This window comes from Bison bison, unplaced genomic scaffold (genome assembly GCF_000754665.1).
Source record: "Bison bison bison isolate TAMUID 2011002044 unplaced genomic scaffold, Bison_UMD1.0 scf7180017864068, whole genome shotgun sequence".
NCBI lineage: Eukaryota > Metazoa > Chordata > Mammalia > Artiodactyla > Bovidae > Bison > Bison bison.
Genome location: NW_011494640.1, coordinates 10,440,039 through 10,454,769, shown reverse-complemented (window position 1 = coordinate 10,454,769; position 14,731 = coordinate 10,440,039). Strand labels below are relative to the sequence as shown.

Here is a 14,731-nt window from a genome sequence, read left to right as displayed (position 1 = left end):
TTGCTAGCTGCTGCTGCTGCTAAGTTGCTTCAGTCGTATCTGACTCTGTGCGACCCCATAGATGGTAGCCCATTAGGTTCCTCTGTCCCCGGGATTCTCCAGGCCAGAATACTGGAGTGGGTTGCCATTTCCTTCTCCAATGCATGAAAGTGAAAGTGAAGTCGCTCAGTCATGTCCGACTCTTAGCGACCCCATGGACTGGAGCCTACCTGGCTCCTCTGTCCATGGGATTTTCCAGGCAAGAGTACTGGAGTGGGGTGCCATTGCCTTCTCCGACCAACCTAGACAGCATATTAAAAAGCAGAGACATTACTTTGCTGACAAAGGTCCATCTAGTCAAAGCTATGGTTTTTCCAGTAGTCATGTATGGATGTGAGGGTTGGACTATAAAGAAAGCACCAAAGAATTGATGCTTTGAAACTGTTGTGTTGGAGAAGACTCTTCAGAGTCTCTTGGACTGCAAGGAAATCAAACCAGTCAATCCTCAAGGAAATCAACCTTGAATATTCATTGGAAGGACTGATGCTGAAGCTGAAACTCTAATACTTTGGCCACCTGACGGCAAGAACTGACTCATTGGAAAAGACCCTGACGCTGGGAAAGATTGAAGGCAGGAAAAGAGGGGGATAATAGAGGATGAGATGGTTGGATGGCATCATTGACTCAATGGACATGAGTTTGAGAAAGCACCAGGATCTGGTGATGGACAGGAAAGCCTGGCATGCTGCAGTCCACGGGGTTGCAAAGGGTCGGACACAACTGAGCGACTGAACTGAAATTCAAGAGAGTAGTCTGGAGTAAGAGTCCTTATTTACTAAATGACAAAATTTATTTTCAACTCCATATAAATTGATTCTTCTAAAATAACCAGAGACTGGATACAATTTGCTATACTACTGATGTTATTACTATTTTGCAGTTAGGAATTATGTGGTTTTACCTAAAACTGTACACATGCTCTGGTCCATTATCTTTGGATTAAGAAAGGAAGAGTGTGGAATTTAAAAGAGTGAAGGTTTCATCATTTTGAGATCCGGGCAAAGGTCCTTGTTCTGTCACCAACCCTTATGAAAGCCACAGATATGTGCATTTACCTTTTTGGCTCTGGTTTTTACCCTACAAATGAGGCAACTGGATTCTATCATCCTCAATTCATACCATCTTATTATTCTATATAATCTACATGGGAAACTGAATTTTTAAGAAAATTGCCAAGCAGCTTGCCATACTGGACACAGCAAAGGAATGCCACGGCACATACCTGAATCAATAGAGACAGAAGGCAGGGGGTGCAGTGGGGAAAGTGGATGTGACCAGGCTACAGGAGCGAAGAAAACGTGGGTGGAGTTGGTGGGGTGGGCGTGGCTGCTTGAGAGCCAGAGACGGTAGGAAGATGGAGTGAGGGAGGTTGGTGATATGGAAAGTGGGCGTGGGAGGGGGGTAGGTGGTGGCTCTAGGTTTCAGGGAAAGTGGTAGTCTGCATGTTCGATAAGAGCCACACTGGGCTTGTCCCTGACTCCATCTCTAGCCTGGGTGAAAGTGAAGTCGCTCAGTCGTGTCCGACTCTTTGCGACCCCATAGACTGTAGCCTACCAGGCTCCTCTGTCCATGGGGTTGTCCAGGCAATAGTACTGGAGTGGATTGCCATTTCCTTCTCCAGGGCATCTTCCCAACTCAGGGCTCGAACCAGGGTCTCCCGCATTGTAGACAGACGCTTTACTGTCTGAGCCACCAGGGAAGTCCTAGCCTGGGTAGCTTGTCCATTTTTAATTAATTAACTAATTAATCAATTTTAAAATATATATTTGACTCATTTGCCAACCTGATAAGGATATTTACATACCTTAGAAAAATTTACTAGGAACAGGTGAAAAAAGACAGATTTTTAATTCACCCCAAATCTTCATATTAATAGATACACCTCCCCTGCCCACTCCCTACATGCGTTAAAGAAAGTAAATGAACTATTTTTGTTGTTAGTTTTCTTTAAATCAGAGAAACAAAGGTCCGTGGCAAGGCAATAGAGAATGCGCTGGTAAAGGTGGGCAGAGGCTGGTGCTGCCCACCACTCCCTGGCTTTTCAAGGCAGAGGCAAAGTGGCACTGTGGCTACAAGCAATAGCCCCAGGTTCAAATCGCAGTTCACGTTCCTACCAGAGGGTGATCAAGGGCAAGGTCAGTAACCACTACATTTGCACAGTTCACTGCAGCAGCCACCAGTCATACGTGGGTATTGAGATGTGGTTAGTGTGACTGAGGAACTGAATTTTTAGTTTTACTTCATCTTCATTAATTTTGGCTTAACTTTACAAACTGTACTCGATCCAGTTACTGGAAAACTTGAATTTTGAAACAACTGAGCTACGGGAATTTACTCTTTCAACTGTAAATTTTATGTAATCTGAATACTGCACAAGTACTTGTGATACATATTTAGCATCCCAACTGAAATGTGTGATATGTACAAATGCATACCAGATTTTGAAAACTTAAGAAAAAAACAAGAATGCAAAGTATCTCATTAATAATTGTATATTGATTATATGCCAGAATAACCAGAGTTTGGATATACTGGGTTCAATAAAATGTACTATTAATTTCACCTTTTTTACTTTTTAAGATATGGCTCCTAGAAAATTTAAACTTATGTGGTTCACATTATATTTCAATTGGGCAGAGCTACTCTGTGTGCTTTAGTTTTCCCTCAAGTGATATGGGAATAAAAATAATATCCTCCAGTGGGTTGTTGTGGCAATAAGAAACGATAACTGCAAAGTTGTTAGCAAAGTGCTTGACAAATAGCTGGAAGAGCTCACTAAAGAGCTATTATTTTGTGGGCACAATTTCCATCTTTACTTTCTCTGACTCATAAAACAGAATTTGAAGTTATTTTGTGGGATATTCATTCAGTCTGTTCTCCTAAAGTGCAGGGAAGCCAAGAAGACCTTTGATAACATAAAGGACCAATAAATGGCATGGATGCTGGTAATTTACCAAATGAACCCATGTCTTATTTTCCCCCTCACAGATTCCTTTTATAAATTTTCTGACCTGTAAGATATAGCTTACATTCATTCATCAAACCTTTAACTGAGTATCAATTTGTAGAAGAATCTAGATTCCATAGTTTCAAATTCTTAAATTTCTTTTCTTCTTTTTGGCCTTGTGGATTGCAGGATCTTAGCTCCTCTACCAGGGACTGAACCCAAGTTCTTGGCAGTGGGCAATAAAAGCACAGAGTCCTAACCACTGGACTGCCAGGACCCTTAAGTTTCTTAATGGTTACAGATCTGCTATAATTAAAAAATCTGCTCACATCAAAAAACACTGAAATAGCTTTAAAATGATAAGATATAATCCATTCTTTATCTGTAAGCTAATAACTTCAGTTGTCCTTATTGAACCTAAAAGTATTATCTTTTTCTGTCTCACATGATTTTCTACTTGTTTTTTTATTATTGTGGTGGTTTTAAATTCTAGACTTTTTTTTTTAAGATTTTGTATTTTTTTTCTTTGTTCCTTATCATTTCTATCTTTGGCATAATTTGGAGAACTCGAAACATACAGTATTCCTTCATAAATGATAAAGGGAAAACAAAAAGAAATTAAAAGTTAAATTTCAGAAAAGTGGCAACTGATGGATAACACAGAAGAGAATCTCTAATAAGCTTAGGTGTTCTTTGAATAATCTATTCAGTAGATTAATCTATTCAGTAGAATAATCTATTCAGTGCTCCTGTAAATAAGCTAACTTTGAATTTCCATTTCTCCACATTCTATGAAGCACAAATTAAGTTTCCTTTTAGCAGTTCAATTCTTTTTCCTAAAATAATTCTTTAAAGTATATTAAATTTGTGATCCTCTCTTAGTTTCAACCAGACGATGGAAGCAATCATAATAGCTGAAACTTAGGTCTTTCTAAGTTCTGGGTACATTATTGATTTTTTACTTGTATTCACTCACTGAACTCTGAAAGTAACTCCATGGAATAGTTCAGTAGACAGATAACAGTCCCCCAGAGATGTCCACATCCTATGCTCCAGAACTTGTGAATATGTTATTTATATGGCAAGGGGGAAAGTAAGACTGCAGATGGAATTAAGGTTGCTAATCAGCTGACCCTGACATGGTCCTGGATTGTCCAAGTGGGACCAATGTAATCCACAAGGATCCTTTGTAAGTAAAAGAGGGAGGTAGGAGAGTCAGGGGTCAGAGTCAGTTGTTTGACGATACAATGCTGCTGAATTTGAAGATGGAACAGGGGCAATGAACCAAGGCTTCTTAACCCATGGCAACAAAACAAAAGTTAGGAGTGGCACATGGCACTCTCCCTCTCCTTAACCTCTACTACTCTTCAGATCTCTGCTCCATCGTTACTTCCTTAGAGGAAGCCTTCCTTGGTGGCCTGGTTGAGGACGGATGCTCAAAGGAGACAATCTTAAGGGAGAGTGTAACTCTCATTTGAAGCACTTAGCATGATTACAGTTTTACATTTGTTTGCGTCTTCTCTGTCTCTGCCGCCAGACTCCATGAGAAAAGAGCAGTAGTTGGCCCTTGCTGCCTGGGCCTGTCAAAGGCAAGGTGCAGTTGTTTCTCTGCTGTCTACTCAATTTCTGACATTTAGATAATTAACAATCCAAATTCATTTGACACATGTTGAATTTGTTGGACAAGGTCTTAAGAGAATAAAATGCATTCCAGAATAGATTATGGGAAATGAATTTCAAAACTCCTAGACTTTAGTCCTTAAGTAAATCAGCTCCATGAAAAGAAAACATGAGAGAATAAAACAACTATCTAGAAGAAATTTGCTGAAGCATGACAAAAATACTCTATTTGCATTTGGCTTGCCAAAATATGCATTTTTATCCTCAAGTATATTACTCAGTTGGCATAAGATTTCATTGTATTGAAACCTGGAACTTGGAGATAAGCCTTAAATCTACTCTTCTAGAAAGCAAAGAAATAAAAACAAAAAGAAGCATAATCAGACTTTCTTAATATTTGAGTATCTTAAAAAGTTAAAGAACTTTTCGCTACCACTTATTTCTTGAGTCTTTACTTTTTCTAGCCATATAACTACATATTTCTACTCGTAACAAAATTGTTTGAATCTTTATAGCATGGTCTGTCCTCAAACAGTTATATCTACTAAGGACATAATTTTCTATATGTTTTAATATATATTTTATTATAATATAAATATATATTTCTATCTCTATATAGTTACTTTGGTAATTATTTTTGGTGAAAGTCTCTGCATTGCCCCATATACCTGACTTTCTGCTTTTCTTTACCAGTGTGGTGATGGTTTTAAATTTTACATTTTAGATTTGGAATATTTCATCTTTGTTTCTTATCATTTCTAAATATATCTTATTTGGAGAACTAGATAGATGTAAGATTATTTGGACAAGATGAGACCAGATGTAATTTGAGTCTAGTAAGCCTTGGCCTCAAAGATTTGTCTTGCTAATTACTAAGCCTCAATTACATTCAATTAATTCTTATATCCATAGAGAAGCCATTCAATTCATTTGTCCATTTTCTGTGGCTTTGAGATTCAGCTCAAATTCAGTTCACAAAGAAAAATAGCTGCCAAAGATTCCCTGTGCTTGTAAGTTCCACATTATACCCATCTATCTATGGCAAACCATTTCAATTCACACTCCATTACACAAACTTTCTTTCCCAGGGGAATCTTACATTAGTATATTCAAAATTCAACCTCTCTAAAATGAAATAAGAACATTTACTCAGGATTAAGAATGTTTGGAAGTCATTTCCTCTGAATGCATAAAGCTGAAACTGGGCAAAATCCCTTTGGTTACAAGTTTTATTAAATTAGAATATTTATTGTAGGATAAGGATAGAAATTATTTTATTTTCTTTGAAGTAGCTCCCAAAGTATATTTCTCTCTGGTCCTGATTTTATTCATAGGACATAAATGTAAACAAATATGAGTTCCAAAGATAAGGCATCATTAGTTTCACAAATAATTCATTTCCTTCATTTAGCTTCCTTCCTTATCCCAGGTTTGCAAAGAACTTGACCAGGAAGGAAGGACTATTACGCCTATTCTACATGAGGGGACACAAATGTGGAGATTTGTTGAAGACCAAGCTAATCAAAGCTCATCAAATAGAAGCTTGACAATTCCCTCATGGACCCTCTCTTCTAGCCACACTCACTGTTCCAGCCTTTTGGGGTAGAGATGGAGCAAATACAGTAAAACCCTAATGTAAGCTGTGTCCTTGTATCACAGATGAGTCACTCAGCGGATAATGAACTTTCACTGGGACAGTGACCTACAATGGATCTCTGACACTGTAAGTTAGCCCCCTACCTGCAAGACTTTGTTTTAGTATAATGCCCACTAATTTACAAAGTGATTCCATAAAAATAAACACTCTGGTGCTTCCAACAGACAGAATAGATAGTAGTTACCACCATTTCAGAAACTCAGACAAATAAATCATCATGTCCAGATCACATGGGCTTTTAAGTGACAGGCTTCAGACTCAGACACGGGGCTTCTGACTCCAAATCTAAAGCTTCTTCATTGAATCACAACAGTTCTCAGACCCTTGGGTGAACAAAAGGTGCCCAGGAAAAACCTAAGTTCCTTTGCATCAAGGTAGGCCAAGAGCAGGGCTTCCCTAGTGGCTTACAAGGTAAAGAATCTGCCTGCCAGCACAGGAGATGTGGGTTTAATCCCTAGGTTGGGAAGATCCCCCAGAGGAGGGAATGACTACCCACTCCAGTATTCTTGCCTGGAGAATTCCATGGACAGAGGAGCCTGGTGAGCCACAGTCCATGGGATTGCAAAGAGATGGACATGACTGAGTGACTAACACACACATACACACAAGCAGAGAGCAAGTACATTGTAGAAATCAAATAAGTTTAAAACAAACAAACAAACAAAAAAAACAAAAGAAAGAAGAAGTTTCCATTTTGGTTGAGCCCACATCATTCACCAGAGTAAGGTCAGCAAACTTTTCTATAAAAGGCCAGACTATAAATACTTTAAGCTTTGTGGGCCATATATGGTCTCTGTTACACAGTCTTTTTCTTCCTTTTTTGTTTCATAAAATTTGAAAGTTTTAGAAACCACTCTTAGTTAATAAGGTATACAAAAAAAGATTGTGGACAGGATTTGACCTATAAACTATAGTTCATCAGAGCCCTGGACCTGATAGCCACAAAAGGGTGACTTGTAATGCAGGTCTGGACAGCACCTGAAGCTCCCAGGCTCTGAAATGCTTATCCTGTAAGTGCTCTGACTCACAGAAGAGAGTTTACCTTCCGACTCACCACATTAGACTATATTTTCCTGTCTTCAATCAAAATTAAAGTCAAAGCCATGTTTGGCATGTTATGTACACTAGATCCTTTGCATTCACAAATTTAAATTTTATGGTTTCTGCTATTACAGAGACACCCCAAAATGTTCATGGATTTTAAAAAATGTTTCACTTTCAAGTTTAGACCCTAGAATTGTGCATGGGGGGTTGGTCATATAGTGAGAGACCAGAAGCCTGGCTAGCACTTGCTTCTTGCTCTCCTTCTATTTTATCCCTATCCTGCACCATATAAACAGATAAATATTCTTTGGGGGTTGGGAAGGAGAGGAAATAGGTCTTAAAAGGGAAGTCAACTTCCAGGGCTGGTGATTAGTGAATTACATCAGAAGTCACAGACATTCCCCAGAAAATAGCAGATCTCCATAAATTAAATTAGTGTCTGAGGCCTTCAACAAAATATGCTATAAAGGGTGTAAGAAAAAGTAATTCATGAAAGGGTTTCTGTTCATTCTCCCATCAGAGAAAACACTTTGGAAGAGCTAGAGTTTTGAAGGAATTTCCTCATTTTGCCCAGTTAAACTTGAATGCATTTTAACAGGCCATTGTAATAGTCTCAGCTATTTGGATTCATATGTCCCTTGCAAAGGCTGAGGGCCTACAATGATTTATTTTGACGTTTACCAGGCTTTTCATTTTGGACTCTGCAGCCAAACCATAATCAGTGCCAGCCCAAAGCTGATCTCTCCATGAAGACTCAGGACTTGGACTCAGCAATGAGATTCTTCGATATAATGACGACTTGAGTGCCAGAGCCTTTTGAAGAACATTCAAACTCTTGTATTTATTGTAGTAGCTGTCTTCATTCTTAACTTATTCCTGGACACTTCTTGAAGAGTTAAGAAAGCAGCTTTTATCAACTGAGCTTTTCATATGGGGGTCAATTGTTAACAAATTTCAAATCATCAATGATATCAAGTTTTAGTTTATAAAAACAATTGTACTGGGTACCACTAGGGCATAAAGTCAGCTTAGTTCCTGCCTACATGGGGTTTTCCATCTATCAGTGAGATAAAAATATGAATAGAAAAGTAAGTAAGCTATTAAAAGTTCAATGAAGTAGGTAAAGATACAATTAACTACAAATGTATTGACACACTATAAGTATTATAGAAAATTAGTGGAGAGATCCTTTATTCATTCATCAATCATTAATTGCTATTTATACTGTGCCAGGCATTATATCTTCCTTGTAGACTCTTCCTTGGGACTCTGACCTATATATACAATCTTTTATTTGAAATCTCCATGTATAGACCTCACAGGTATTTCAAACATGACATGTCTTACAGTGAACTTAGATTCACTTGCCAAATCTTCTCCTACAGCCTTCCCCTTTTGAATGGCAACTCAGTCTTCTGGCTGTTCAGGCCAAAAAACAAAACAACAACAAAAAACCCTGCTGCTGCTGCTAAGTTGCTTCAGTCGTGTCCGACTCTGTGTGACCCCATAGACAGCAGCCTACCAGGATCCTCCGTCCCTGGGATTCTCCAGGCAAGAATACTGGAGTGGGTTGCCATTTCCTTCTCCAATGCATGAAAGTGAAAAATGAAAGTGAAGTCACTCAGTCGTGTCCGACTCTTCGTGACCCCATGGACTGCAGCCTACCAGGCTCCTCCATCCATGGGAGTTTCCAGGCAAGAGTACTTGAGTGGGTTGCCATTGCCTTCTCTGACAAAAAACCCTAAAATACCATATATTCATCCCTCATTCCTCTCTTTCCCTCACTTGTGTTCGATCTGTAAGCAAATCCTACTGGTCCTATTATTAAAATATATCCAAATCCAGCCACTTGTCACAATCTCAACAAGTACTATCCAGGTCTGTTGTGGGGATCATTGTAATAGCTTCTTGATTAATAGTCTCCCTGCTTCTACCCGTGATAGCTCGGTTGGTAAAGAATCGACCTTTAATGCAGGAGACCCCAGTTTGATTCCTGGGTCGGGAAGATCCCCTGGAGAAGGGATAGGCTACCCACTCCCGCATTCTTGGGCTTCCCTTGTGGCTCAGCTGGTAAAGAATCTACCTACAATGCAGGAGACCCTGGTTTGATTCCTGGGTCGGGAATATCCACTGGAGAAGGGATAGGCTACCCACTCCAATATTCTGGCCTGGAGAATTCCATGGACTGTATAGTCCATTGGGTTGCAAAGAGTGGGACATGACTGAGCAACTTTTTTTCTTTTTCTGCTTCTACCCTAGACCCTTGGCAACCATTCTGTCACCTCCCTGCCCAAGGCCATCCAAATTAACAAGCTTATAGTTCATATAGCACTTACTACCCACCAAGCACAAGCTCTTTGCAAGTATTAACTGAATTCTCACAATAATCTTACAGGGTAGGCACCGTGACTCTCTGCATTTTATCAGTGAGGCAATGCAGAGACAGGACTCCAACCCTGACATTCTGGCTCCCCAGCCCCCGCTCTTAACTTCTGTGCCTGCTCCCTCCAGTGGTTTCCCTTCTCACTTTTGGAAAAAGCCCAAATCTTCATCATGGCCTGCTAAGTGTCACATGATCTGTCCCCATTACCTCCACAACATTCTTCTACTACCTTCTCCTTGGCTTACTCAGTCACAGTGACTTCCTCACTGGTCCTCAAACACCCCAAGCTTCTTCCCATATCAGGGACTTTCACCCTGGCTGGTCCTTCTGCCTGAGCCATTTCCCCTCAGGGTGGCCTGACTCACTTGTCACCTCCTTCAGGTCTTTTCTGCAAATGTCACATTTTCAGTTAGGGAGTCCTAGATTCTACTTATTAATAATCTTACTAATATATCTAGATATAATTCTAAGCACTTAACACACCCTTTACTTCATTAAACCCTCACAACAGCTCTGGGCTGAGGGAGCTCTTACCTCCATCTTACAGATGAGGAAAAGAGACCCAGAGTCACTAAAAAGTGTGCAGAAGGTCTCATAGCCAATAAGGAATGAAGTTAGGATTCCAACCTAAAATCTCTGGCTCTAGAGTCTGTGATCTTACACAGACACAGATACACACACAATCAATATACAAAATTTGGTGACTAATGGTTGATGGGAAAGTAAGAGAATTTAAAAAATCAGTTTGTGGAGCTTCCTTGGTGGCTCAGATGGTAAAGAATCTGCCTGCGATGCAGGAGACTTGGGCTCAGTCCCTGGGTTGGGAAGATCCCTGAAGAAGGTAATGGCAACCCACTCCAGTATTCTTGCCTGGAGAATTTCATGAATAGAGGAGCCTGGCAGTCTATAGTCCCTGGGATTGCAAAGAGTCAGACACGACTGAGTGACTGACACTTTCACCACTTTCCGAAGGTTGTAGCGAGAGTTAGAAGACAGTTAGCATATAAGGTTAAAGGAGGACGCCAGGTGGAGGGTTTAGATGATCAGTTTCCAGAGTGATGTGTCTCAGTGTGTCATCTACGCTGTTCCTCCATCAGAACCTGAGAATAACTGGAGTTGGCTTGGGGGTGGGAAGTTCTCTCACAGCAAAGAATCCTTGATTCCACTCTAGATCTTCTTATGTAGAGTCATTGGGACCAGGAGCACAAGGATTTGTATATACAAGAACTCCTAGGTGATGTGAAGTGCATTAAAGTTTGCAAACCACCATCTTGGAAGATAGGGAATAGTTGTATTGACTTAAATTAGAACACTAAGCATTACAACCCTAATATAGTAATTCCATAAAGAGATCTGCAAAATATGCTATCACTGTAAAACACTGAAACTTAGGGCAGGGATCTTTGATGGGTTTGTTCATTGATGGATTCCAAGTACCGAGAACAGTGGTTGGCCCAATTGGGGAATGTGTGAACTTTCAAGTGGCCCATTGGAAACTTTCAAGGTGCAAAATAACTTTGTATGAGCATATTTTACTCTGAGTGGTCCAACATTTCCATCAAACTTCTCATAAAAATTCACTTCTATCAGTTTTATCATTATTTCCTTAGAAATATGAACAGAGTGAAAAAGTATATTGGTTTTTGGAATTATTGATCTAAGTGTGACTTGAGGCTCTGGCATTTGGCAGCCGTGTGATATAACCAAGGCATTCCATCTTTCTAAACTTTGTTTTCCTCATCAATAAATCATCATCACCTCATTTAATGTCCATAAAAGTATCATGTGAATAAAAGGATCTTTGAAAAAAACAGGGCACTGTTATTAGGTGAATTATTACTTTTTATTTCTCAATTGCTTTGAAATATGATTTTGGGGGCAAAGTTCTAGATGGAAAAATTTAGTAAAATTAGGAAAAAATGTTTTCAAGACTTAGATGGCATAAGTAATACATAGCTATAGAATGTGTGGTGGCAAGAGTGGTAAAGAACCCGCCAGCCAATGCAGAAGCGTAAGAGACACAGATTTGACCCCTGGATTGGGAAGATCCCCTGGAGAAGGGAATGGCAACACACTCCAGTATTCTTGCCTGGAGAATCCCATGGACAGAGGAACCTGACAGGCTATAGTCCATGGGGTTGCAAAGAGTTGGACACGATTGAAGCAACTTAGCACAGCACAGTATGGGAATAATGAGAGAATGAAAATATTCCCACTAAGTATTCCCTCCAAGAGATAATCATAGTCCAATAGTTGAAGGACAGTATTGCCTTTTGAAAATCAAATATTGATTTGTTGGAGAGATTGGCCTAGAATGTTACAGCTTAGTATTCTGTCACTCAGACACACAGCTCAAGCCAAATAACTTTCACTTAAAAACTTTTGGTGTAACAGGTATTTATCATTCATTATTTACTGCATCCTTGATATCCGAACATTGAAATCTAAGAGAAAAAAGTCGATTGTGCTGAAACCACGCAGACTTCAATGCCTCCTCAATTTTGGAAACTTAAGCACACCGCTTCCATCCTAAGACAGGATTTCAGTGACTAAGCAGATCTCTCCCTGAGCATAAGGTAAGGAGAGTCTACCCTCCACTTTTTTCTAGCTGATCAACCAGATACACGTGAAGGAATTAACACTATAATCATTAAAGCACAGACAAAAATGTCATTTGTCAAGTGGCAAGAAACAGCTTTCTAATGAAAACACCATGCATTCCACAAAATTCTCAAAAACTTCATTCTGATTTTATGCCTAAGTTAAACATTTTGGAAAGGCATTTCCCTTGTAGCACCAGAAATGAAAGCCTCAAATGCTTTGAAGTTAGAGATCTAACTGCCAACACAACTGGATGAGTCACATGTGATATAAAAATACCTATTTGGGGCTCTACTTTCAAATTAGAGCCACAACATAAAATCCACTTAATTGAACCAGGCTTCAAAGATTTCTGCACAAAAGTTAATAACAGCAATACAAAACAGTAGGCAGAAGAGAGTTTCTAACAGACAACCAAACTGTATATTTTCAAGACACATATAAGAGAAAGAAAACCAGTTCTGTGAATAATATATGAAATCATTCTGAAAAGATTTTCCACAGTAGTAAACTCTTGGTCACACATTTCTTTATCTAAAGCTGAAAACCCGAATCCCAAATGACAGCCTCATTTCTATAATCACAGCTTCATCAACTGAGGCTGTTTTGCCACAGATACCATACCATTATGATGAGGGTTCTGGGTCTACTCATTTCATCGTCAATTTCCAGAGGCAAAATTTCGTGGGATGGTTCCTCCTGGCGTCGTCGACAAATGTGTGGACAGCTCCTCTGGACCACAGAACGAAAAGCTTGAAGCAGAACAATGCTGGCAGTGCAGCCCATCGCTGCATCCTGGAGCCCAGAAAATAACTTCTATGTGGATGCTATGTTTGAAAAACAGTGGCTCCTTGTCCCTGAAAACAGCCTACATCGCAGCTGCAGCCAGCTCACTCTCCAATCACTTCCTTGAGCTCTGATCATCTGATCACCGCCAAATAGCTTGGATGCAGAGATGGGAAAGATTTGATCCACTGAAACTGAACACACTCAGGAATATTAGAGCATTTTGCCCAGAGAGCATTTCTCAATTCATCTCAAGAGCATGTTTCCTGTTCATTACAGTGATTCTCTTCAATTCCAGTTTTGGAGGTCTGATTAAAGATATCTTTCCCTCTCAGTCACTCAAACAAATCACTCTTTTTCACATTAAACAACTGAAAAATTGACTTCACACTCACATGTTTTTTCCAAGGCAGAGGAGTGTCATATAAAGAGTGAAAGTGACTGTTGTCTTTTTAATGTAAAAACTTGCAGAAGGAAATTTTACTAGACACCTCACTAAGTGGCTGGGGTTCTGCTTATTGTAGCTCGTAAGTTCCAGAAATGAAATGGACTCTATATATAAAGTGGGGAGTCCTCTGAATCAAAACGATTTATCCGAAGTATGCACGGGTTAACCAAAGCCATGTGAGTGACACTAGTGTTCCCCCTGTGATTTTCTTTCAATAGCTCGGTTGTTCTGTTCCCACGCATGCAGTTCTGCAGCCTGATACATTTTTATATTTACATAGGCGGCTTGCATGACTGAAAATATCTGTTTACTGAGGTTGGGCATCGAGCTTTGCCGAGCTGACCTCTCAGAGAAAAAAAAAATAGAAGAGCAGCTGTAAAGCATTTTCACCTCCTATCAATAAGAATTCAAGGCTTCAGGAAGGACTTTAAGGTCTCTGGCAGTTAAGAGTCTAGTATTCCCTGAATCCTGAGAGACTAGTCACTTAGGAGAGAACTGAGAGAGCTTAGGAGTCACGTGACTGGCTTGGACCGGCCTCAAGATCTAATGGTATACTGCAAGAGAATAAGACAACAGGGATGCTTGCACTAAAAATATCTCATGGAAAATAGATTTTGCTTACAAATGAGGAAACTACGAAATCCCCAGTAGGATTTACAATGTCGAGATCTTTCTGTCAAGCTAATCCTGTCCGTGTAACTCTCGGAGATTCAAAGTAAAAATGTTTTCTTTGGTTTCTGGGCCCCTCAGCGCAGAGGGTGTTACAGGAAGTTTGGAGGTTTCTTTTCCTCTAAGGTGTGGCCACTTCGGGCCCCAGTAAAGTGGCTTTCACAGAAGCATCTAGCAGAAGGCTCAATTAGGCATTAATTGCTCTGTAATCTGTCACAACACAGCTTCGTTTTAATTGGTATGTTTGCCAGAGGAGTAAAATATTTTTTTTCTTTTAAGAGGTACTGGCTGCCAGTAGTTTTTCATCTCCCTCTGTTTTGGGCAAACATATTTTAGTGCGGCTGGAAAAAGAAGAAAAAAATGCTAATGATGCTGGCAAGTCCTTTAAGTCCCTCTGGACCTTTGTCAGAGTGCCCGGGTGCTAATTTAAACCATTTTTTTTTTTTTTAACTCTAAACAACTAGGGCATTTATTGAAGAGAGGTTACAATTTAGCCCGCCAGGCTTGCATATTGAATATATATATATATATATATAT

General features: G+C 39.7%; 1 protein-coding gene across 2 annotated transcripts in view; it reads right to left on the bottom strand.

Moving 5' to 3' along the window:
- Positions 1-14,660, bottom strand: part of DOCK10 (dedicator of cytokinesis 10) — a 240,864-nt gene extending 226,204 nt beyond the window's left edge. Inside the window, exon 1 of one of the 2 annotated variants that reach the window (XM_010837054.1) lies at positions 12,916-14,660. In XM_010837054.1, coding sequence (XP_010835356.1) covers positions 12,916-13,077 — 162 coding nt within the window. In that variant the 5' untranslated portion in view covers positions 13,078-14,660. The remainder of the gene's footprint in view (positions 1-12,915) is intronic. The other variant, XM_010837053.1, reaches the window with a different exon arrangement.
- Between the last annotated feature and the right edge of the window lie 71 nt (positions 14,661-14,731).